General features: G+C 57.1%; 8 protein-coding genes across 8 annotated transcripts; 5 read left to right on the top strand and 3 right to left on the bottom strand.

Annotated features, from left to right (window-relative positions):
- Positions 1–199: 199 nt before the first annotated feature.
- PHYSODRAFT_335852 (hypothetical protein) lies at positions 200–2,234 on the bottom strand (the record flags this gene model as incomplete). The annotated part of the gene is made up of 2 exons (XM_009533317.1): positions 200–1,953; positions 1,991–2,234. The coding sequence occupies 2 exons, from the start codon at positions 2,232–2,234 to the stop codon at positions 200–202; spliced, it is 1,998 nt and encodes a 665-aa protein (XP_009531612.1).
- Positions 2,235–5,414: 3,180 nt separating this feature from the next.
- On the top strand, positions 5,415–9,461 carry PHYSODRAFT_286763 (hypothetical protein). The gene has a single exon (XM_009533316.1). The coding sequence runs from the start codon at positions 6,512–6,514 to the stop codon at positions 8,423–8,425; it is 1,914 nt and encodes a 637-aa protein (XP_009531611.1). The 5' UTR covers positions 5,415–6,511; the 3' UTR covers positions 8,426–9,461.
- A 347-nt stretch (positions 9,462–9,808) lies between these two features.
- Positions 9,809–10,787, top strand: PHYSODRAFT_254225 (hypothetical protein; the record flags this gene model as incomplete). Its single annotated transcript, XM_009533315.1, has 1 exon — positions 9,809–10,787. A coding segment is annotated over one exon (979 nt), but the record flags the coding sequence as incomplete, so codon positions are not given.
- Positions 10,788–11,423: 636 nt separating this feature from the next.
- Positions 11,424–12,233, top strand: PHYSODRAFT_513705 (hypothetical protein; the record flags this gene model as incomplete). Its single annotated transcript, XM_009533314.1, has 1 exon — positions 11,424–12,233. A coding segment is annotated over one exon (810 nt), but the record flags the coding sequence as incomplete, so codon positions are not given.
- Positions 12,234–12,282: 49 nt separating this feature from the next.
- Positions 12,283–12,708, top strand: PHYSODRAFT_514817 (hypothetical protein; the record flags this gene model as incomplete). Its single annotated transcript, XM_009533313.1, has 1 exon — positions 12,283–12,708. One exon carries the CDS (start codon positions 12,283–12,285, stop codon positions 12,706–12,708), a length of 426 nt encoding a protein of 141 aa, XP_009531608.1.
- A 361-nt stretch (positions 12,709–13,069) lies between these two features.
- On the top strand, positions 13,070–14,328 carry PHYSODRAFT_248667 (hypothetical protein; the record flags this gene model as incomplete). Its single annotated transcript, XM_009533312.1, has 3 exons — positions 13,070–13,391; positions 13,413–13,772; positions 13,853–14,328. The coding sequence occupies 3 exons, from the start codon at positions 13,070–13,072 to the stop codon at positions 14,326–14,328; spliced, it is 1,158 nt and encodes a 385-aa protein (XP_009531607.1).
- A 2,105-nt stretch (positions 14,329–16,433) lies between these two features.
- Positions 16,434–17,876, bottom strand: PHYSODRAFT_335846 (hypothetical protein; the record flags this gene model as incomplete). Its single annotated transcript, XM_009533311.1, has 1 exon — positions 16,434–17,876. The coding sequence occupies one exon, from the start codon at positions 17,874–17,876 to the stop codon at positions 16,434–16,436; it is 1,443 nt and encodes a 480-aa protein (XP_009531606.1).
- A 921-nt stretch (positions 17,877–18,797) lies between these two features.
- Positions 18,798–20,384, bottom strand: PHYSODRAFT_511321 (hypothetical protein; the record flags this gene model as incomplete). The annotated part of the gene is made up of 1 exon (XM_009533310.1): positions 18,798–20,384. The coding sequence occupies one exon, from the start codon at positions 20,382–20,384 to the stop codon at positions 18,798–18,800; it is 1,587 nt and encodes a 528-aa protein (XP_009531605.1).
- Between the last annotated feature and the right edge of the window lie 314 nt (positions 20,385–20,698).

Below are 20,698 nucleotides of genomic sequence, written 5' to 3'. Positions count from 1 at the left end.
AGTTATTGGTCAGTCAGATGTAGATAAAGAAGTCTACGACGTCCACCAAACCAAGAAAATCGACTACTAGCAGCGTTTGCCAACCACGTCATGAATGAAACTCAATACGTAGCTATTCATTACAAAGTTAACCCTACAGCAATCGAAAATTACGCACGCAAAACGATCACGAGTGTCTGAAACACGGTGGAGGGGGGGGTCATGCCGTAATGACGCGAACGCCGACGGAAGACACACACGCCGCCGACACCATGTCGGGCTGCGTGATGAACATCAAGTTGCGCGGCACTCCCATCTTCTTCGACAGCCACTCGATCGCCGCGGGTTTGAACTCGCCCTGCACAGACACGAAGTCGATGCGGATCTTCGGGTACATGCTGTCGAACAGCACCACCAAGTTGCGGAACGCCTTGAGCACGGGCGCGTCGGTCTCTTCGTCCGAGAACACGTGCACGATGCGTAGCGTGTGCGTCTGCTCATTGCGACGCACGTACATGATGACCTTGTTGATGATCGTCAGGTCCGGCCGCTTGCAGAAGAAGATGATCGGCGCACTGCGGATGCTCACGATGGCGCGGGCGATCGTGCGTCCTCCCCGCGCGCCCGTGTGCTCCACCTCGGGGGTATCGCGAGTGCGGAAGTAGTTGACGGCCGTGCCCTTCGCGTACTTGGACGGCGCCGTCTTCTTCATCAGCGCGAGAATGCAGCGCAAGATCATGACGCGCTCGAACATGACGAACATCACGAAGGCCACGGCGATGAAGTACAGCGCGAAGTACATCAGCACGGACGGATCGCCGAGCAGGTTCGCAAAGATCGCCACCACCACCATCACGAAGCCCAGCACCAGCACAGTCCACGGCGCAGTGACGTCGCGGGGGATCTCGGGTCTCTTGGCCTTCAATAGCATACCGGCACTCGCGAACAGCGCCATCAAGCCCAGGAACGCATACGTGTACACGCCGTTGATGATGGTGGTGTCTGCATTGAGCACCAACACGAGACTGGACGACAACAGAAAGTAGCACCCGATGATGTAGTGGTTCGTGCCACGCAACTTGTTCGTCTTGGCCAGGAAGCTTGGCAACACGCGGTCGGTCGATAGGCGGCGCACCAAGCCGCAAATGCCGACGTACGAGGTCAGCACGGAACCGGACAGCACGATGAAGGCGTCGACACTGACCCAGGTTCCGAACCAGCTTCCCAACGACACTTCTGCTGCCTTAGATAGCAGAGCGTCTGCGCTGGCGTAGATTCCGTCGTCACCGCCGAGTGGCAGCACCGCAAGGATGCCAATCGCAGTGGTCGTGTTGAAAATTGTTGTCGGCAATGCTGCATTTCGTAGAGTTTTACGGAAGACGCCGGGAGCCTGCTCCTCAACATAGTTCGAGGAGGACTCGAAACCCGTGATACCCAGCATGGCAGCGCCAAAACCGAAGAACACGGCAGTGAACGCGTTGCCGTCCAACATGGACCCAGCGAAGTCCACCTCCGGGAAGTCCGCCTTCATGTTGTCTCGAAAAATGTGCGGGTTCTTGATGCCGTACACCGCACACGACACCACCAGAACACTCAGCACGACGATGTGGTGTAAGAAGATGGCGAGGGCCACACGGGAGTTCTCAGCAATGCCCACAAATGCCAGCAGCGCAAAGGCGAACAGGAGCGCAATGGTGCAGACCACGATCGGGATGCCCACTTGGGTGTCCAGGTAGTGAACGCCCGACGTAGGAGACACCACACCGGTGGCCACGTACGGCAGAATACTCAGACAGGCAGCCACGGCAGCAGCGCGCTTGGACGTGGTGTTGAGCAGGGCGTTGTAGGTGCCGCCGTTCATGGGGATAGCGGTGACCACCTCTTCGTAGATGAACCGGAAGAAGTAGAGCACGGCCGCCACCATGAGCAGCGAGACGGGCATGAGCTTGCCGGACTTGGCGACCACCGATGAAGCTGCATACAGCACACTTCCCAGGATGTCGTTTGCCACTGATGGCGGTGGCGGGCCACTCCGACAGCAGCTTGCGTGGCTGGTCCAGTTCGTGTTGAATGTCCGCCAATTCCGCCTCGGGCACGTGCACGTGCTGAGAGGTGCCGGAGCGGGGGAACTGCCAGGTGGGGCCTCGCATCGGGCCGTCCTCCACTTCAATCTCGACTTTGCGGCGGCGATAGTTCACCGCGCTGCGCATGACCGGCACCGGCGACGCGACTTCGAGGTAGCTGTCCGATTCCATAGCAATGGTGTTGAGTACCGTAGGAACTTGACTTGACTTTATGTGGCGTAAAGCGACTTGAGCTCGACTCCGCAAAATGGGGAATAGCGGGACTGAAAAGCGTGTTGGAAGGTGGAATCCACTGCACCATGGGTGTCGGGTGCTGGGCTATAGTAATTGGAAGAGCCCACTACAGCTACAGGGGATCCCCCACTTCAGTACTATCGTCGCCAATCCCGGCGCAGCCCTCAGAGAAGCAGAGGCAAAAGATCACGCTGGGTCACCACTCCCTGAGGGAGTCCCTCCCCCCTTTGGCAGGCTAGGTGACATTCTTCTGGAGCAGCTCGTTTGCGCGGCCTGATCCTGACGAAAAGGAGCGTGTCGACCCTCCTTCCCATTAGCGGGGTAGGTACGAAGGGGGGGGGGGCAAACAAAAGTTCTCGGCTGGGCTCACCATCGGGCAGGCAACCGCTCCCATGGAAACTTTCCTCTTGGTTCCCAAGTAAACAGTTGTCCTCCGTTGTCGCTCCAAAGAAGAGGATTGCCGGTGATGCGGCTGTACACTCGGAGTTGAGTCGAAGGCTTCGACTCGAAGCGCAGGTTTGTGCACACCCACTGCACGTCCCGCATTGCACTTTGCACTCGCAGACGTGGCAGCGGATGCCTATCTCGCTTAGTCGAGCGCGGCATCTCCAGCCAGCCAGCCAGCCAGCGGAGGCAAATCCGCCAGCAATTTTTTCATCGAGCTCGGCCAGGCTTGCCGGCCAGACAACAAACAGCAGCAACCAGACTCGTTCTCTGGAGACGGTTGCTAGCCGATCCACCGGATCCGTTCTCGCCAGAGCTGGAACAACTCGCTGGATCCAGTGCGAAGTCGAGTTGCACCGCGAGGCCTGCCTGTCCTGGTCAGGACAGTGGCAGTTGCTCGCTCGCTCGCAGCGATGGCTGGGTGAGCCGCAGACGCAGGCCCGGCTGGGTCACTGTGGCGCGGGGCTCTGGATTTTTCCTCATGTGACGAGGCAGCGGACGCCCCTTTTCCGGCAACCAGACGCCTCTTTTTCGGCAACGGTGTCAAATGGGATTGGCCGAACCCATGTCGTCTACTGGTGTGTCCGTGGGGCGGGTATGCTCTCCGCGGCATACAGAGCGGCCGTTAGTGTAATGGAGGAGGGCGGGGCGACGTGGACATCTCTTGTCCTCGCCCATCCAGGAGCCGAGCATGCCCGCACTGCCAGCTTGCCGCGCTCGTCCGAACGGCCGCGCCGCCACGTTCTTCAGCTTTGACGGCCAGGTGGTGCGCGTGTACGGCCCGACATCAGTCAGTGCTCTCGTGAGTTGCTGTGGCGGCCAAAGACGGCTGAGCGGGGACGGATGTCATGAGCCGGAAACATGTGACTTGTGTTAAACGCCCGCCTCAAAAGAAACAAGTGCACCGCGGAGGGACGACCCGGCGTGATATAGGCGTTTTTAGTAGTATCCGGCGAGGCGACGTCCATTCACGTATCGCCTGTCCTTGCCACTTTATGGGCTCACCGCCGTTGACTTGGACATTGAAGTGGCCATACTGAGCTTCATATATCACGGAATTTAAGCGCGCTCACGCACGCACCCACCCACCCGCTTCAACGCAACGGACCCATTCCGCTTTTCACCGCGTCCGAGCGCCGTCGTCTCGTCCAGTTGAAAGTCCCGACCCCAAACGTCCAAGCGCAATGGTCTTTAGCGCTGGAGAAGGCGGAAGCGCCACCGCCAGCCTCCAGGTGTCGGCCACGGGCTACATGGAGGTGGCCTCGCCGCGCGTCCCCAGCTCCGGCACCGGCACCAGCTCGCGGGCCGTCAACCTGCGGCGCCGCAAGATCGAGATCGAGATCGTCGAGGGCGCCCCCAAGGGCCCGACGTGGCAGTTCCCCGGCTCGGGCTCTTCCGAGCACGTGCAGGTGCCGCAGGGCGAGCTGCTGGAGATTCAGAAGGAGCTGGAGCAGCCCCGCAAGCTGCTCGGGGAGCTGCCCGCCACCTCCATCAGTGGCAACGACATCCTGTCCAGCGTGCTGTACTCGGCCTCGTCCGTGGCCGCCAAGGCTGGCAAGCTCATGCCCATTCCTCTGCTCATGGTGTCCACGGTGCTCTTCTTCTTCCGCTTCATCTACGAGGAAGTGGTCACGGCCATCCCTATGAACGGCGGTACCTACAACGCCCTGTTGAACACGACCTCCAAGCGCACGGCGGCCGTGGCTGCCTGTCTCAGTATCTTGTCGTACGTGGCCACCGGAGTGGTGTCGGCCACGTCCGGTGTGCGATACCTGAACAACCAGGTCGACATCCCCATTGTGGGCTCGACGATCATCTTGCTTGGCGCATTTGCAGTTCTTGCTGTGATCGGCATCACGGAGAGCTCCCGCGTGGCTGTGGGCATCTTCCTGCACCACATCGTCGTGCTCTTCATCCTCTTCGTGTCGTGCGTGGTGTACGGCGTCCAGCACCCGCACGTCTTCAAGGACAACATGCACGCGGGCTACCCCGAGGTGGACTTTGCAGGCTCCATGCTGGACGGCAACGTGTTCACGGCCATTTTCTTCGGCTTCGGTGCGTCCATGCTGGGTATCACGGGCTTTGAGTCATCGTCCAACTACGTGGAGGAGCAGCAGCCGGGTGTGTTCCGCAAGACACTGCGCAACATGTGGGCGCTTGTCACCTTCTTCAACGTCGGCCTTGGCGCTGGTATTCTTGCGGTGCTGCCGCTGGAGGGCAAGGGCGGCATCTACGCAAGCTCCGACGACCTCCTCGCCATGGTCGGCCGGGAAGCGGTGGGAAGCTGGTTCGAGACGTGGATCTGCATCGACGCCTTCATCGTGCTGAGCGGCGCCGTGCTGACCTCGTACGTTGGTATCTGTGGTCTGGTGCGCCGTCTGTCCACGGACCGTGTACTGCCTGCTTTCCTCGCCAAGACCAACAAGCTCCGCGGAACAAACCACTACATTATTGGCATCTACTTCGCGCTGTCTTCCAGTCTCGTTCTGATCCTGAACGCGGACGCTACGACGGTTAACGGAGTCTACACGTACGCGTTCCTCGGACTGATGGCCATGTTCTCGTGCGCGTGCATGCTACTGAAGGGCAAGCGCTCGGAGATCCCGCGCGACATCCACGCGCCGTGGGCTGCGGTGATTGTGGGCTTCATCTTGGTCGTGGTGGCCATCTTCGCCAACCTGCTCGGTGACCCGTCGGTGTTGATGTACTTCGCCATCTACTTCATCGTCGTGATGTTCGTGATGTTTGTCATGTTCGAGCGTGTTACGATCCTGCGCTGCATTTTGGTGATGATGAAGAAGATGGCCCCCTCACGCTACGGCAAGGCTGCTGCGGTTGGCCTCGCTACCGACAGCTCGTCCGAGATCGAGCACACCGGTGCGCGCGGCGGCCGCACTATCGCCCGCACCATTGTCAGCATCCGCGACGCCCCCATCGTCTTCTTCTGCAAGGTGCCCGACCTCACGATTATCAACAAGGCCATCATCTACGTGCGTCGTAACGAGCAGACCCACACGCTGCGCATCGTGCACGTGTTCTCGGACGAGGAGGCGGACGCTCCGGTGCTCGCCTCGTTCCGCGAGATGGCGGCGCTGTTCGACAGCATGTACCCGAAGATCCGCGTGGACTTCGTGTCGGTGCGCGGCGAGTTCGGTCCTGCGATGATCGAGTGGCTGTCTCGATCGATGAAGGTGCCGCGCAACATGATGTTCATCACGCAGCCAGACTTCCTCTCAGCCGAGCGTGTGTCGACCGTCGGTGTCCGCGTTATTACGGCATGATACAAGCAGTTGCAGCATTAATTGCTAGCGTGTGTAAATACAAGTATGAGTTCGCTATGAACTAGAGTTGGGGATCTTTGAATTATTCTGTTGTAAGTAAGCGCAGTGGCCGGATGCTGGCGTTGTTTGCTGGAACCCGCATGGATTCACCACATCGATAACTCAAAACAAAATTCACGGGCTCAGATGAGAGGGGTCTGCCCGAAGCGAGCCTTAGGAGACATTCACCGCACCCACGATTTTACTGTACGGGAGCGAGCCGCTCGTGATGATGCAACGCTAACAACCGTCTGATGCGCTTCTGTAAACAGCGCTGCAAGACTTGCGCTCCAAAAGCTCCATTCGAGGAGGGGTGACCTCCATGATCACTCGAGTGTGTCAGCTTTAGCGCAGGATGGGCGAGACATGAGTGCCCGCCTCAACTGTGACGTGCCACAAGCACAAAAACCTGAAAAAGTATCCTGCGTTCGAGAACAGCTTGAAGTGACTATGGGATCAGTAGTCAAGTGGCCCCATCAGCGACCCGGGGTCTTTTTCCCATTCGGCTCTCAGTTCTGCATTTGCCGTGTCAAGCACAAGCGCTTTAGGCGTCTTCAGTACACGGCTTCGTCCGTGGCCGCCAAGTCAGGCAAACTCATGCCGATCCCGTTGCTGCTGGTCTCCGCCGTGCTCTTCTTCTTCCGCTTCATCTACGAGGAAGTGGTCACGGCCATCCCTATGAACGGCGGTACCTACAACGCCCTGTTGAACACGACCTCCAAGCGCACGGCGGCCGTGGCTGCCTGTCTCAGTATCTTGTCGTACGTGGCCACCGGAGTGGTGTCGGCCACGTCCGGTGTGCGATACCTGAACAACCAGGTCGACATCCCCATTGTGGGCTCGACGATCATCTTGCTTGGCGCATTTGCAGTTCTTGCTGTGATCGGCATCACGGAGAGCTCCCGCGTGGCTGTGGGCATCTTCCTGCACCACATCGTCGTGCTCTTCATCCTCTTCGTGTCGTGCGTGGTGTACGGCGTCCAGCACCCGCACGTCTTCAAGGACAACATGCACGCGGGCTACCCCGAGGTGGACTTTGCAGGCTCCATGCTGGACGGCAACGTGTTCACGGCCATTTTCTTCGGCTTCGGTGCGTCCATGCTGGGTATCACGGGCTTTGAGTCATCGTCCAACTACGTGGAGGAGCAGCAGCCGGGTGTGTTCCGCAAGACACTGCGCAACATGTGGGCGCTTGTCACCTTCTTCAACGTCGGCCTTGGCGCTGGTATTCTTGCGGTGCTGCCGCTGGAGGGCAAGGGCGGCATCTACGCAAGCTCCGACGACCTCCTCGCCATGGTCGGCCGGGAAGCGGTGGGAAGCTGGTTCGAGACGTGGATCTGCATCGACGCCTTCATCGTGCTGAGCGGCGCCGTGCTGACCTCGTACGTTGGTATCTGTGGTCTGGTGCGCCGTCTGTCCACGGACCGTGTACTGCCTGCTTTCCTCGCCAAGACCAACAAGCTCCGCGGAACAAACCACTACATTATTGGCATCTACTTCGCGCTGTCTTCCAGTCTCGTTCTGATCCTGAACGCGGACGCTACGACGGTTAACGGAGTCTACACGTACGCGTTCCTCGGACTGATGGCCATGTTCTCGTGCGCGTGCATGCTACTGAAGGGCAAGCGCTCGGAGATCCCGCGCGACATCCACGCGCCGTGGGCTGCGGTGATTGTGGGCTTCATCTTGGTCGTGGTGGCCATCTTCGCCAACCTGCTCGGTGACCCGTCGGTGTTGATGTACTTCGCCATCTACTTCATCGTCGTGATGTTCGTGATGTTTGTCATGTTCGAGCGTGTTACGATCCTGCGCTGCATTTTGGTGATGATGAAGAAGATGGCCCCCTCACGCTACGGCAAGGCTGCTGCGGTTGGCCTCGCTACCGACAGCTCGTCCGAGATCGAGCACACCGGTGCGCGCGGCGGCCACACTATCGCCCGCACCATTGTCAGCATCCGCGACGCCCCCATCGTCTTCTTCTGCAAGGTGCCCGACCTCACGATTATCAACAAGGCCATCATCTACATGCGTCGTAACGAGCAGACCCACACACTGCGCATCGTGCACGTGTTCTCGGACGAGGAGGCGGACGCTCCGGTGCTCGCCTCGTTCCGCGAGATGGCGGCGCTGTTCGACAGCATGTACCCGAAGATCCGCGTGGACTTCGTGTCGGTGCGCGGCGAGTTCGGTCCTGCGATGATCGAGTGGCTGTCTCGATCGATGAAGGTGCCGTTCGGTCCTGCGATGATCGAGTGGCTGTCTCGATCGATGAAGGTGCCGCGCAACATGATGTTCATCACGCAGCCAGACTTCCTCTCAGCCGAGCGGGTGTCGACTGTGGGCGTTCGGGTCATCACCGCGTAGCTGGTCCCTAGGCATGTGATAAACAGAAACAAAGCGTGTAACGTAAAGAGACGAATGAACCAGAGCGAACGCATTTATTCCTAGATCCTCTTTACACAGCGGTAGTTTTTGCTTGCATCTTTATCTTCGATGTCACCGTATTATCCATACTACCCTGTGAACCAAAAACGGCGTCCCTAAGAGCATCTCCAGCGGTGGGTCTTATCCTAAGGCCCTGGTTTCTCCGTCGGTGTCTGGGGATATGGGGAAAACATCTTTCATCTCCGACCAGACTCCAACGTCATCGGCAAATGGTTCACCTCCGCCAGAACGGGATCTGACGGCCCCAACGGCTGCCTAGGACAGGCGATTCAAAACTTTCCGTCCCAATTGGGCACCAGCGTCCAACGGCGTCGACCAAAGCGTGGTTCTCTCTACCAGGGCGTCGCTTACTTAAAGTCGTTGTTGGCCCTGATCCCAGCGATCGTTTGCAAAGATCTCTCTTGTGTGGACTCGAATCCATTCTCTCTTTTTCCGTCTCCAAGCCAAGTCCTCCTCCAGCGCGCTTCACCTCGACAGGAATCGGTCATGACGGAGCCCAATCCTACTGGAGCGTTGTTGGCGCCGTCGCCCACGGCAGTCTACCGCGAAGCGTCTTCACCAAAACTCGCAGTCTGCTCGGTGAACAGCTCGCGAGCGCTGAACCTTCGTCGGCGCAAGATCGAGATCGAGGTAGTGGACAACGGCCCCAGAGGACCGGCTTGGCAGTTCCCGGGCTTCGGCACTTCGGAGCACGTCCAGGCCCCTCAAAATGAGCTGGCCGACATTCAAGTCGAGCTGAATCAACCACGCAAACTTCTGGGCGAGCTACCGGCGACTGCTATCTGTGGCAACGATATCCTGTCGAGTGTGCTGTACTCGGCGTCGTCTGTCGCTGCGAAATCGGGCAAGCTCATGCCGATTCCGCTGCTCATGGTGTCGGCTGTGCTGTTCTCGTTCCGGTTCATCTACGAAGAGGTGGTGACGGCCATCCCGCTGAACGGAGGCACCTACAACGCTTTACTCAACACAACCTCCAAGCGTACTGCCGCGGTGGCTGCCTGTCTGAGTATCTTGTCGTACGTGGCCACGGGCGTCGTGTCGGCCACCTCCGGTGTCCACTACCTGAACAACCAAGTGGAGATCCCGATTGTGAGCTGCACGATCGTCCTACTCGGCGCCTTCGCTCTTCTGTCAGCTATGGGCACGGCGGAGAGCTCTCGCGTGGCGGTTGTCATCTTCCTGCACCACATTCTGGTACTGTCGATCCTGTTCGTCTCGTGCATCGTGTACGGTGTCCAGCACACATACGTCTTCAAGGACAACATGAAAACCGAGCTGCCCGAGGTGGACTTTGCAGGCTCCATGCTGGACAGCAACGTGTTCACGTCCATTTTCTTCGGCTTCGGTGCGTCCATGCTGGGCATCACGGGCTTTGAATCATCGTCCAACTACGTGGAGGAGCAGCAGCCGGGTGTGTTTCGCAAGACACTGCGCAACATGTGGGCACTCGTCACGTTTTTCAACATCGGTTTGGCTGTCGGCATCCTAGCGGTGCTGCCTCTTGAAGGCGACGACGGCATTTACGCACACGGCGAGGCACTGCTGGCGAGAGTTGGCCACGTCGCTGTTGGAAGCTGGTTCGAAACGTGGGTATGTGTGGATGCCTTCGTTGTGCTCTGCGGTGCCGTGCTCACTTCGTACGTCGGCATTTGCGGTCTGGTTGAACGACTTTCGAACGACCGCGTGCTGCCCGCCTTCTTGGCCAAGAAGAACAAGCTCCGCGGCACCAGCCACTACATCATCGGCATCTACTTCTTCTTGTCGTCCAGCCTCGTTCTGATCCTGAACGCGGACGCTACGACGGTTAACGGAGTCTACACATACGCGTTCCTGGGTCTCATGGCGATGTTCTCATGCGCGTGCATGCTGCTGAAAGGTAAACGCTCGGAGATTCCTCGGGATATCCAAGCGTCGTGGGCCGTCGTCATCTTGGGCTTCTTGCTCGTTGTGGTCGGCATCTTCGCCAACCTACTTGGAGACCCGTCGGTGCTCATGTACTTTGCCATCTACTTCATCGCAGTGATGCTGGTGATGTTTGTCATGTTCGAACGAGTCACGATTCTCCGCGTTGTGCTAGCGGTCCTCAAAAGTGTGGCCCCATCGCGGTTCGGAAAGGAGGCGTTCATCGGAATGGCGGACGATGGCACCCCGGAGGTGGAGCACACGGGTGCTCGCGGTGGACGCACCATCGCCCGCACCATTGTCAGCATCCGTGAGACCCCCATCGTCTTCTTCTGCAAGGTGCCCGACCTCACGATCATCAACAAGGCCATCATCTACGTGCGTCGTAACGAGCAGACCCACACACTGCGCATCGTGCACGTGTTCTCGGACGAGGAGGCGGTCGCTCCGGTGCTCACCTCGTTCCGCGAGATGGCGGCACTGTTCGACAGCATGTACCCGAAGATCCGCGTGGACTTCGTGTCGGTGCGCGGCGAGTTCGGTCCTGCGATGATCGAGTGGCTGTCGCGGTCGATGAAGGTGCCGCGCAACATGATGTTCATCACGCAGCCAGACATTCTGTCGGCTGAGCGAGTCTCCGCTGCTGGCGTCCGCGTGATCACCGCATAATAGCAAAACCTGCTGCGATTCACTTCAACTTGTTCATTCTGGACAAAGTACACATAGTTTTGACGTTTTGCATTCCATTCACCATTTTTCAGTTTCAACAAAGTACAGGAATATCTCACGGATGAAGCTGGAGGCGCAAGCGCTCGCCGCTGAGCAACCTGCTGCCGCCAACTCGAGCCCCCACGACCCCCCAACCCGCTTTCTTCTCCATCTACAGAAGGTGCTGCTCCCTAGGCACTTAGTGTCAACAACTGCGGACGCGTTAGAACACTGCCAGCTAAAGCATGGTTTCTGATACTTTTTCCAGCAATTCCGACACCGCCGGCGCTATGAGCTCACATCGTGTCTTGCCGGACTGCTGGGCATTGCTCTGATGCTCGTGGAGTGTGAGATCGTTGAACGCGGCCAGGATCTCTCCGCACCTTCCGAGACATGGGTGCAAGTGCTTAAAAGTTGCGTCTTGGGGTCGACTGTTCTGCTGGACGTGCTGCTGGTGCTGAGATATCGCTGCGACGGCCAAGTGAACCAACTGCAGAGCTCAATCCCCTCGAGACGACACAAGTTTTCACTCTGGAGGCCTGTGTTGCTGGCGCTGGAGCTGGTTGTCTGCAGTTTCCATGTGCCACCGGGTGTTAGTGGAGAGTTTGAGATCGTGCAGCTGCATGGAGCTGCGAGTGCCGAGGACGACTCGGTCTGTGAGTCGCTGCAACAAGGCATTGATACTGTTAGGCGCGGTGATGGATGCTATTTGGTGTATCGGTACCCTGTGGAGGCGCTAGGCGTGTTCATGGCTGCGAGGCTGTACTTGCTGGCGAGATTCGTGCGCAGCTCGTCAGCCCTGCACTCGCCCTGGATCTCGCTTGTGGGATCGCTGAATGGAGTGGACGCCATGAAGCCGTTCTTCCACTTCAAGTCCATTTTCAAGCTTCATCCTTTGAATGTTTTGCTGCCACTCACAGTGCTGAACACGCTGCTGACTGCTGCCATTGTGCGCGTTCTGGAGCGGCCGGTTCAAGCTGCCTTCGACAGCTATTGGAAGTCGATCTGGTTCACCCTCGTGACGCTGGTAAGTGTTCACCTGGTTGTGTGTTTCCTCAGTGATATTTACCTCAGGCTAACCGTCTGTGTCTGTGCAGTCTGGAACTGGATTAGGTGATTATTTTCCGGTGACATGTCTCGGTCGGGCGTTCTCAGTAGCTGGCGGGATGTTCTGCGGTGTGTTGATCGTCGCGCTTAATCAATCTCTCTTCTTCAATTTTCTCGATCTTTCGCCGAGCGAGAAGAAGGTGAGGTACCTCATTGAGCTGGAGTGGTGGGAGAAGTCGACTCGCCAAAATGCAGCAAAACTGCTGCAAGCGGCATGGCGGGCAGGAAACTTGCGGCGGGGAGCCGAATTAGGCGACCAGCGTTACCTTTTCTCGATGATGCGGACCGCACGCAGGCTGCGAATGGAGAAACCGACCATTGAGCTGTCGATCGAGGACCAGATCGCCGAGATGGAGGCTGCTGTGCTGGCTGAAGCGGATCGCATAGAGGCCGAAAAGACGGAGGTCATCCAGCGCATCCAATCCAAGGCGATGCAGCTCTCGGCTCTAAAGGAGAAGCTGGAACAGGCGGGACGAGCAAGTTGACTGCGATAATTGACACATTTTTCGCTTTCGAGCCGCAGGATATGCCGAGAAGATCAGGTGAAGCTGAAGGTGCCGTTAATAGTTTTCTGAACTTTGTAGACGAGCAATTTCGTTCGAGGCGCTTCAAATTCAAATTCAATTTTGGCGCGCAAGGAGCCAGTGCCGCCGGAAACAATGCTCGCATCTCATTGGTCGATAAGACGCGAGGATTAATTTTTTCGGCCGACCTTAGCCGGCCCACTCCAGCCAAGCAGCCCAAGAAGAAGAGCAAGCCCGCGCTAAAGCCCCTCGTGACCGCCTCCTCGCGCGCTGCCTTCTCTCGCTGCGCTACCGGCTCGTCCCCGGCCCCCCACCAGGCTCCATGTCGACCGACTGGCTCTTCTCCGCGTCCGAGCTTCAGCTCACGCCGTCGCGCCGCGACGGCGTCTCGCTCGCGGCGGAGCTCGAGCGTCGGGGCGCCGCCTGCAAGCTGCTCGCGCGGCTGGCGGCGGCGCTGCGCGTGTCGCTGGCCACGCATCGTAGCGCCTGCGTGTTCCTGCACCGCTTCCTGATGCGGCGCTCGCTGGCGCAGTGCGACGAGCGCGTGGCCGCGGCGGCCTGCCTGCTGCTGGCGGCCAAGGCCGAGAACGACGAGACCCGGGGCGTGGACGTGGGTCGACTAGCCAAAGAGCTGACGAACGCGGGTCAAAGTGCTGCGTCATCAGAGGCCCAGGCCGTGCGCGACATTCTTCAGTTGGAGGGGGATGTGCTGCTGGCCCTCGGCTTCGAGCTGGAAGTGGACCACTCGTTCTGTTATATCGCGGCCGAGGTGGACAAGGTCGTGGCCCTGCCGGCCCTTGCGGCCCGCCGCAACGAGCTGCGCCTGAAGCTCAAGCAAGTGGCCTGGAGCTTCCTGAACGACAGCGCAATCACGTGGACGTGTCTCGCGGTGGACGCGCCGCTGGCCGCCAGGGCCGCGGTGTTCGCCGCCGGACTGTTCCAAGGCTGCGTGTCGGAGGACGTTCTGGCCCGCGATGGCCAGCCCTGGTGGACGGTGCTGCAGACGCCGCTGGACGTCTTGAAAGGTGCTGGAGTGCATCTTGTGTGCATGTGTTAGTTTAGTAGTGTACACTGTGAACTCATGGGGTCAGTTGTGTTGCTTTAGATGCTGCAAGACACGTGCTGTCCGCCTACATGACCCCCTTTGTGGACACCAGTGTGCTTCCGAGCGCTCTGGTCGAGTTGGTGAACGTCTTCCACTCGAAGACGGACGTGAACGAGCCCAGCGATATCTGCGTGCGTGAGCCTGAAGTGCTCATTGAGACGGAACCCACGCCGCTGGACGATGACTTCAACAAGCAGGTCGAGATCGACGCAGAGATCCTGTTCCAGAGCGTGGAGGGATCTCCGGCGTTTGTGGAGCAGACCACTGCGTGGATTGACGACTGCGTGGTGGTCGGCAAGGGAGAGCAGAGCCCGTCGAGTCCGTCCGACCCGTGCGCCGTGGAGAAGAGCCTCCCGCTCTACTCCCCGCAGAACCGCGCCATGGACCCATGCGCCGAAGGATCACTACTTCTGAAGCGCTCGATTACGTTAGCAGACAGCGGCCGCATCATCAAGAAGGCCAAGTTTGCACTATGAGGATCGCCTGAGCTTACGTCAGTCGTAGCCCTGGCGATGGAATGCAATTCCGCACCCAAGCATTTTAGAAAAGAAAACAGCAGTGAAGAACCAAGCGTGAAGCAGCATTCCGACCTGCATACGAAGCGAGTGCTTCTGTATATTGATCAACTACGTGGAACCAAACCAGTGAAGTACTACCTCTGTGCTGAAAATAATGCACCTTCAAAAAATATTTGCGCATAGCTCCGCCTCGTTTTTTTTCACCGATATAGGATTTGCAGAGGTTTAATGAAGTGCCCTACAAAAGAAAATGATCCAGGTCTGAAGTCTCAAATGCAGAGGGTAGTAGCGAGAGCTGGTGCTGGGGTATCAGCTGCGGTGGGGAGGGACGTTGTCCAGCACAACTAACCGGACGAGGTTGGGCAGCACGAAGCTGCTCTGCGTAGATCTGCTCTACAGAGAGCATTGCGATTGCTGAGTGAGCGCTGAAGAGGATCTCGGCATCACACATCAGAGTGGTGGGGAGTTGGCCAGCATTGATCAGCTTGTCCTTGTGCATGTGCGAGAGCCGGTAGTTGTTGCGCCTTCGTTGGTCATGATCTCCTTCATGACAAGTTGCAGCGTTAAGAATGTCTTGTTGAGAGTCTCTGCCGTAGTCTCTGCAAACGCGAGCTCAACGTCCTTGATGAGATCCTCCGTGGTCCGTGGGCTGGTGTGAGACTGGAGAGACTGTATGCTGCAGAAGTAGCCGAGATCAAGGCAATTGAGATCTGGGCTTTGGGCAGGTTGGTCCTTGAGTCGAATATTCCATCCGTCGGCGCGTCCAGCAGCCAGCACTTCAGCGTCCTCCTCAAGCACATGTGGCCTCGCGTTTTCTTGTTGAATGCGAATGAGAGTGGCCTTCTGATCTTGAGGCCACTTCGCCTTGATGGCAGGAATGACGTCGGTCACGAGCATGCGGCACGCCAAGGTACGGTTCATAGAGACTGGTTTCATCTCCTCGACACCTGCGGGGCGGTTGACACTCCAGCGTTGTGTAATGTAGGTTTCCACGACAGGCCAAAGCCCTATCTTGCTGTCCCAGTCGCCGCGTGGCCGCGCCACGGCGCACAGGAACATCACCTTCTTGATGTGACGCTTGCTTTGAACGTACTGCATGGGAGATTCTTCCAGGGGCGTGCCGTCCTTGCCCGTCAGCACGTACACACGCTGGCCGATCTTTTTGACGTAGAACCACTTCTCGTCAATGTGGACTACGTCGAACATTGGGTCGAAATAGTACTGCCCGTCTCCGTATAGCTTCACGTGGTTCACGGCGAACTTCAGGCGCGCCACGCTATGCGATGCCGTAAGCAGGGGCCGTGTGTGCCTCAGGGCCCGCCTCATGTAGCCCTCCTTGATCAACTGCTGGACAAGGTAGGAACTTGTATTCGTCGCCTGTTGGATCTTGCGGTGGTTCTCACGCTCGTTGACGGGCACGGCTGACACATGCTCGCAGAGGACTGCTCGGTCTAGCTTCTTTCTGCCACGCGCACTCTTTTTGGACTTGACAACTGCAGCGACGCGGTCGCCCATCGAACTAATCCCTCTCTCCCAAATGCGCGCGAAGACGAAACGACTTAAGTGAAAGTGTGCTGCAGTCTGGATAATTTCCCCAGGGCTCAGCACACCTCTGGTGCTGCGAAGGAGCAGCGTCTCCCGAAAGGCTTGCCGTTCTTCATCGGTTGCTTGCTTCATGTGCAGGAGAGTGCGTCTTGAGCGGGAGGCTGTAGATCTTCGAATGAGCACTAGAGGAAGTTGTGCGGTCCAGAAAAATGGGCGGGAGATTCGCAATTCAAACGATCGGATTTACAAGGGTATCGTTCTGAACAGGGTGCAATCTGATTGGCTAGGTGCGTTATTTTCCGCTCAGAGGTAGTAAAAACGAGAAAAAGAGTCTACCGTGAGTGAAAAACGTCGTCCGATTGCCATCAATTGTGATAAGTCTCTTTCCGAGGACAAAGTCTTGGGCTAACCTTCTCGTGAGTATCGGTAGATCGTCGTACGTACAGTGTAGATTGCTGGTGGAATTCATCAAGATCCTAGTAAATGTAAACCAACGCAAGTGTTATTCTATTCGCGACCTACAACAAGCACTCGAACCATTTTACTGGCATCTTCGCCTCATCTACGAGCGAATCGCCATGTCTGAAGGCTGCATCGGCATGGTTTAGCTGTGTCGCGTAGAACTTATCACGATACGTGTTGCCAAACTTCGATTCTGGGATCCCTGCGGCGCAGCTCTGGAACTCGACCATGCTGTCGTTTTGGTCCGACTTGTGGGGGACCGCGTTGCCCAGCACCCGGTATTGCAAATGCTCAATCGAATATATCCCAGCGTACCCTTTACTGCACATGAGGGCGGATACATTGGCCCGGTACGCTTCCCGGGTGACGGCGTATGCTTCATCAAGCTTTGGATTGCTGTACGTTTCGTTTTCGTACGCTAGAGACTGAATCCCGTCACCTGCGGGGCACAAGCCTGTGAGATCCACGAACGTCTCCATGAAGAAGTTTGAGTCGTCCTTGCAGGAATCCTGAAAATAGTCGGAGGACATACTTCCGGTCATCGGCGCTGCAGAGCTGACCCACGTAGAGCTTGACGCTAGCTTGCACTTCCCAGTTGCGATCGCGCCTGCCATCATAAGTCCCCCCATGGAGTGCGTCACGATAATCGTGTCGGAAATTGTTCTTCCGTGGCTGGTGTTGCTCACCACGAGCACTCGGTCGCACACCTCTTGCTGCTGGATAGCGTCCGTCCAAGAGTATTTTATCGTATCGAGAATCGCGAACTTCATTGACGAGCAGCAAGGAGCATGATCCGTTAAATCTCCCCAGTACCTTGGACGTTTGTTGATGTTCTTCGGCTCCGCTTTGCGAATCCCCAAACCGTGGACAAAGATGCACGGCCGTGGCTTTGACTTGCATGAGCACGAGTCATCGAGAGAGAAGTCGAACTCCGCCTTCAACTTTCGCTCTGAGTTAGTGGAAATCGCCTCACCAGTGAGCAATGATCTTGCTAGCGCTGACAACGAACTGGGCGATGCTACTGCCTTGCATCCACCTTCCGAGTCGGCATTGACTTCGGGTGCCACAATATCCACGCGGTTCGCCAAATACTCCACAGTGACGGCCATGTCGCTGCCGAATATTGCGAAGCCCGAGGAACCTAACGCGCATAACCCGAAGTTGATGTTACCAACCGAAAACTTGAACGCGTTGCCGCTGGAGCATTCAATCACACTGCCAGTGCTCGAAGATATCCCCGTCACTGGAGTTAAATCACCCAGAGCTGAAACGAATGAGTTAATTGATGGCACGGTAGATGAATCTCCACATGTCACCAACGGGCTGTCGACACCAGAAGAGCTGCGCGAACTGTACGCGACTCCATCTACGACGGTGTAGTTGTACACCGTCGAGCCCTCTGTGAATGAGGTGAACGCGTCGTAGAGTACAGTGTTGTTGTCGGCCATTTGAACGGGGTTGGCGAGCACGAAGAAGTCCGATTGTCCATGAACGTGCATTGACTTGCGCTTGATGATGAAGTGGAAGCGCAATGACGGCCACTCGGGCTGTTCCTAGAGAGTGTGGGGCTGCTGCTGAAACTTGGGCGAACCATTCTCGTGACTTGATGCGGCTAGCGTAGCGAGTGGAAGCAAAGCTGCAAAGGCAACTATAGAACCTCTAAGTACATGTACACCTTTTCGACTTCAAAACTGCAAATTGTAAGTTCAAAACAGCAAAAGGTAAGATCAAAACAACAATACTCTATAAATGTATATCACAAACTGAATGATATCTATCATCGTATACGATTATAGAGTACAATTTGCCTATTGGCTAGCTATGCTGCGTGCCAACCAATGAGCTGTGTATAAAAGTACGAAGCTGACCTGGTCTCTGCTCGTGCAGTTTTGAACTTACCTTTTGCTGTTTTGAACTTACAATTTGCAGTTTTGAAGTTGAAAAGGTGTAGTAACATGTTTTCTTGTGAGGTGCTCGCTTGACGTGGAAATTTTATAATGAGCTGGCTCACTCTAGGCGATACCAATGCATACGGGGCGACATGAGCAGTTGTTGCGATCGGTTGAACAGTTGTTGTGGTTGCTGTGTGCGAAATGTGGTCACCGTTAGTCGAGGTCAAGTGGCCGTCAGTGACGGCGTGACGGCCCATTGCGCAGCGTCGAGTCAAAAGCTGCACACTCGCCTGCAACCATTTCCCCAAGAAAATCTTCGGCTGTGCTGCGATTCCACGTTTTCCTGGATTGCTGTGCCACTGGCATGTAATAAGCTGCTCAGCTTTATCAACTGTGTCAGCGCTGAATTTCAATGCGTCAACCGGTCGCTGCCTGAACCTAAAGTTGTTGCTTTGTAGTGTCCACACTTCGGACACTTTCATATTTGCTTTATCAGCTGCTCTAGTCTATTATTTTGTGCGTGCTCTACTACAGCAGACACTCGAACCACTTGACTGGCATCTTGGACTTGTCCAGCAGCGCATCACCGGTCTTGAACGCGACGTCGTAGTGGTTGAGCTTGGACACGTAGAAGCGGTCGCGGTAGCTCTTGCCGAATTTGGACTTGGGGATGCCTCCAGCGCAGCTGTGGAACTCGACCATGCCGTCGTTTTTGCGCGATTTGTGCGAAATGACACCCCCCATGACCCAGAAGCCGAATTGGTACGACGAAATGATGCCCGAGAAGCTGTTGCTGCACATTACAGCGTACACATTGGCTCGGTACGCCTTCTTCGCAGCCTCGTACGCTTCATCCAGCTCCGGGGTGCTGTAGCTTTCGTGCTCGTACGTCAAAGACGTGATTCCTTCGTCTGCGGGGCAAAAGCCCGTGGTCTCCACAAACTTTTCCATTACCAGGTTGGTGTTGTCCTTGCAGGATTCCTGGAAGTAGTCGGCCGCCATACTCCCGGACATCGGTGAACCCGTGCTGACCCACGTCGTGCTTGAGTCGAGCATGCAAAGTCCATTGGCGATTGCTCCAGCCACCATCAGCCCACCCATTGAGTGCGAGACGATGATGGTGTCGGACACTGTGGAGCCCTCGCTCGTCTCGCTCACTGCGAGGATGTGGTCGCACACTTTTTGCTGCTGAGTCTCGTCCGTCCACGAGTTGTTCACCGTGTTGAGCATGGCGTACTTGACCGACGAGCAGCACGGGGTGTGGCCCGTCATGCTGCCCCAGTAGTCGTACGAGTCGAGGTTCTCCTCCTCTTCAGTAAGGACGCCAAGACCGTGGATGAAGATGCACGGACGAGGCGTCGACTTGCACGAGCACTGTTCTTCCAGCGAGATCTCAAAGGCCGCTTCCAGCTTCCTCGAGGTTTCAGGAGAGATCGCAGCCCCCGTCAGGAATGACTTGGCAATGGGAGACACGGTACTGGGCAAGGCGATCTCCTCGCAGTCGCTGTCCACGCCGTCGCTCAGCTTCGGCGCCTGAATATCCACGTGATGCTCCATGTACTCCACTGCGATGTCCATGTCGGCTCCGAACATCTTGAAACCTGCTGAGCCCGAATAGCAGACGCCGAAGTCGATGCCGTTCACTGAAGCCTTGAACGCATTGCCAGGGAGACACGGGATTACGGTGCCATTGCTGGTGGACACACTCGAGACGGTCTTGGCTTCACTCAGCGCCGACACGATCGCGTTCACCGGTGGCAGGATATCTGCGTCCATGCACTTGACCACCGCATTGCAGCCGTTCAGATAGCTGCCTGCAACGTAGGCGTCGCCACTCACGAGGGTGTAGTTGTAGACGATCTCGTGTTCCATGAACGCGGCAAAGGTGTCGTACAGCACCTCGATGCTGCCGTCTTTGAGCGACACCGTTGGGGTGGCCAGCAAGGAGAAATCCGACTGGCCGTGGACTTCCATGGCGTCGCGCTTGATAGCGAACCGGAAGTGGAGCGACGGCCAATTCGTTGTCGACTCATCCTGCTGGAAAGCTCGAACCGTGAACGGGAGGACGCTCAGAAGGACAACAGCGACTATCGAGCTCAGAAGAGGGGCCGACATGACTGCGTGTTCAGTAGAACGAGTTGTCGGTTCGGTGGGCGAAAAGAAACAGTGAGGCCGGCGGTGGTGTCAAGTTCTACGCGAATGGGATGCCCCCGCCCATCCAACCACAAGGTGGCCGGCCGATTTCGTGTTGCAAAACTGGCGCAGAGAGGCAAGTATTCGGTTTGCCACCGATCAGGTGTTATCTGGGGCTTTGCCTTGGAATCACGTCTTCAACCTGTGGCTTTGCTTGCATACTTTCCACCCAAATTCACTCAAAGAGGAGTGAATTTGCATGTTGCACTTGCACTGAAGGCCAGACAGACCTCGGC

Source organism: Phytophthora sojae (assembly GCF_000149755.1).
Source record: "Phytophthora sojae unplaced genomic scaffold PHYSOscaffold_6, whole genome shotgun sequence".
In the NCBI taxonomy this organism is placed as follows: Eukaryota; Oomycota; class Peronosporomycetes; order Peronosporales; family Peronosporaceae; genus Phytophthora; species Phytophthora sojae.
The sequence above is the reverse complement of the archived record's forward strand: the minus strand, read 5'-3'. Positions and strand labels throughout refer to the sequence as shown.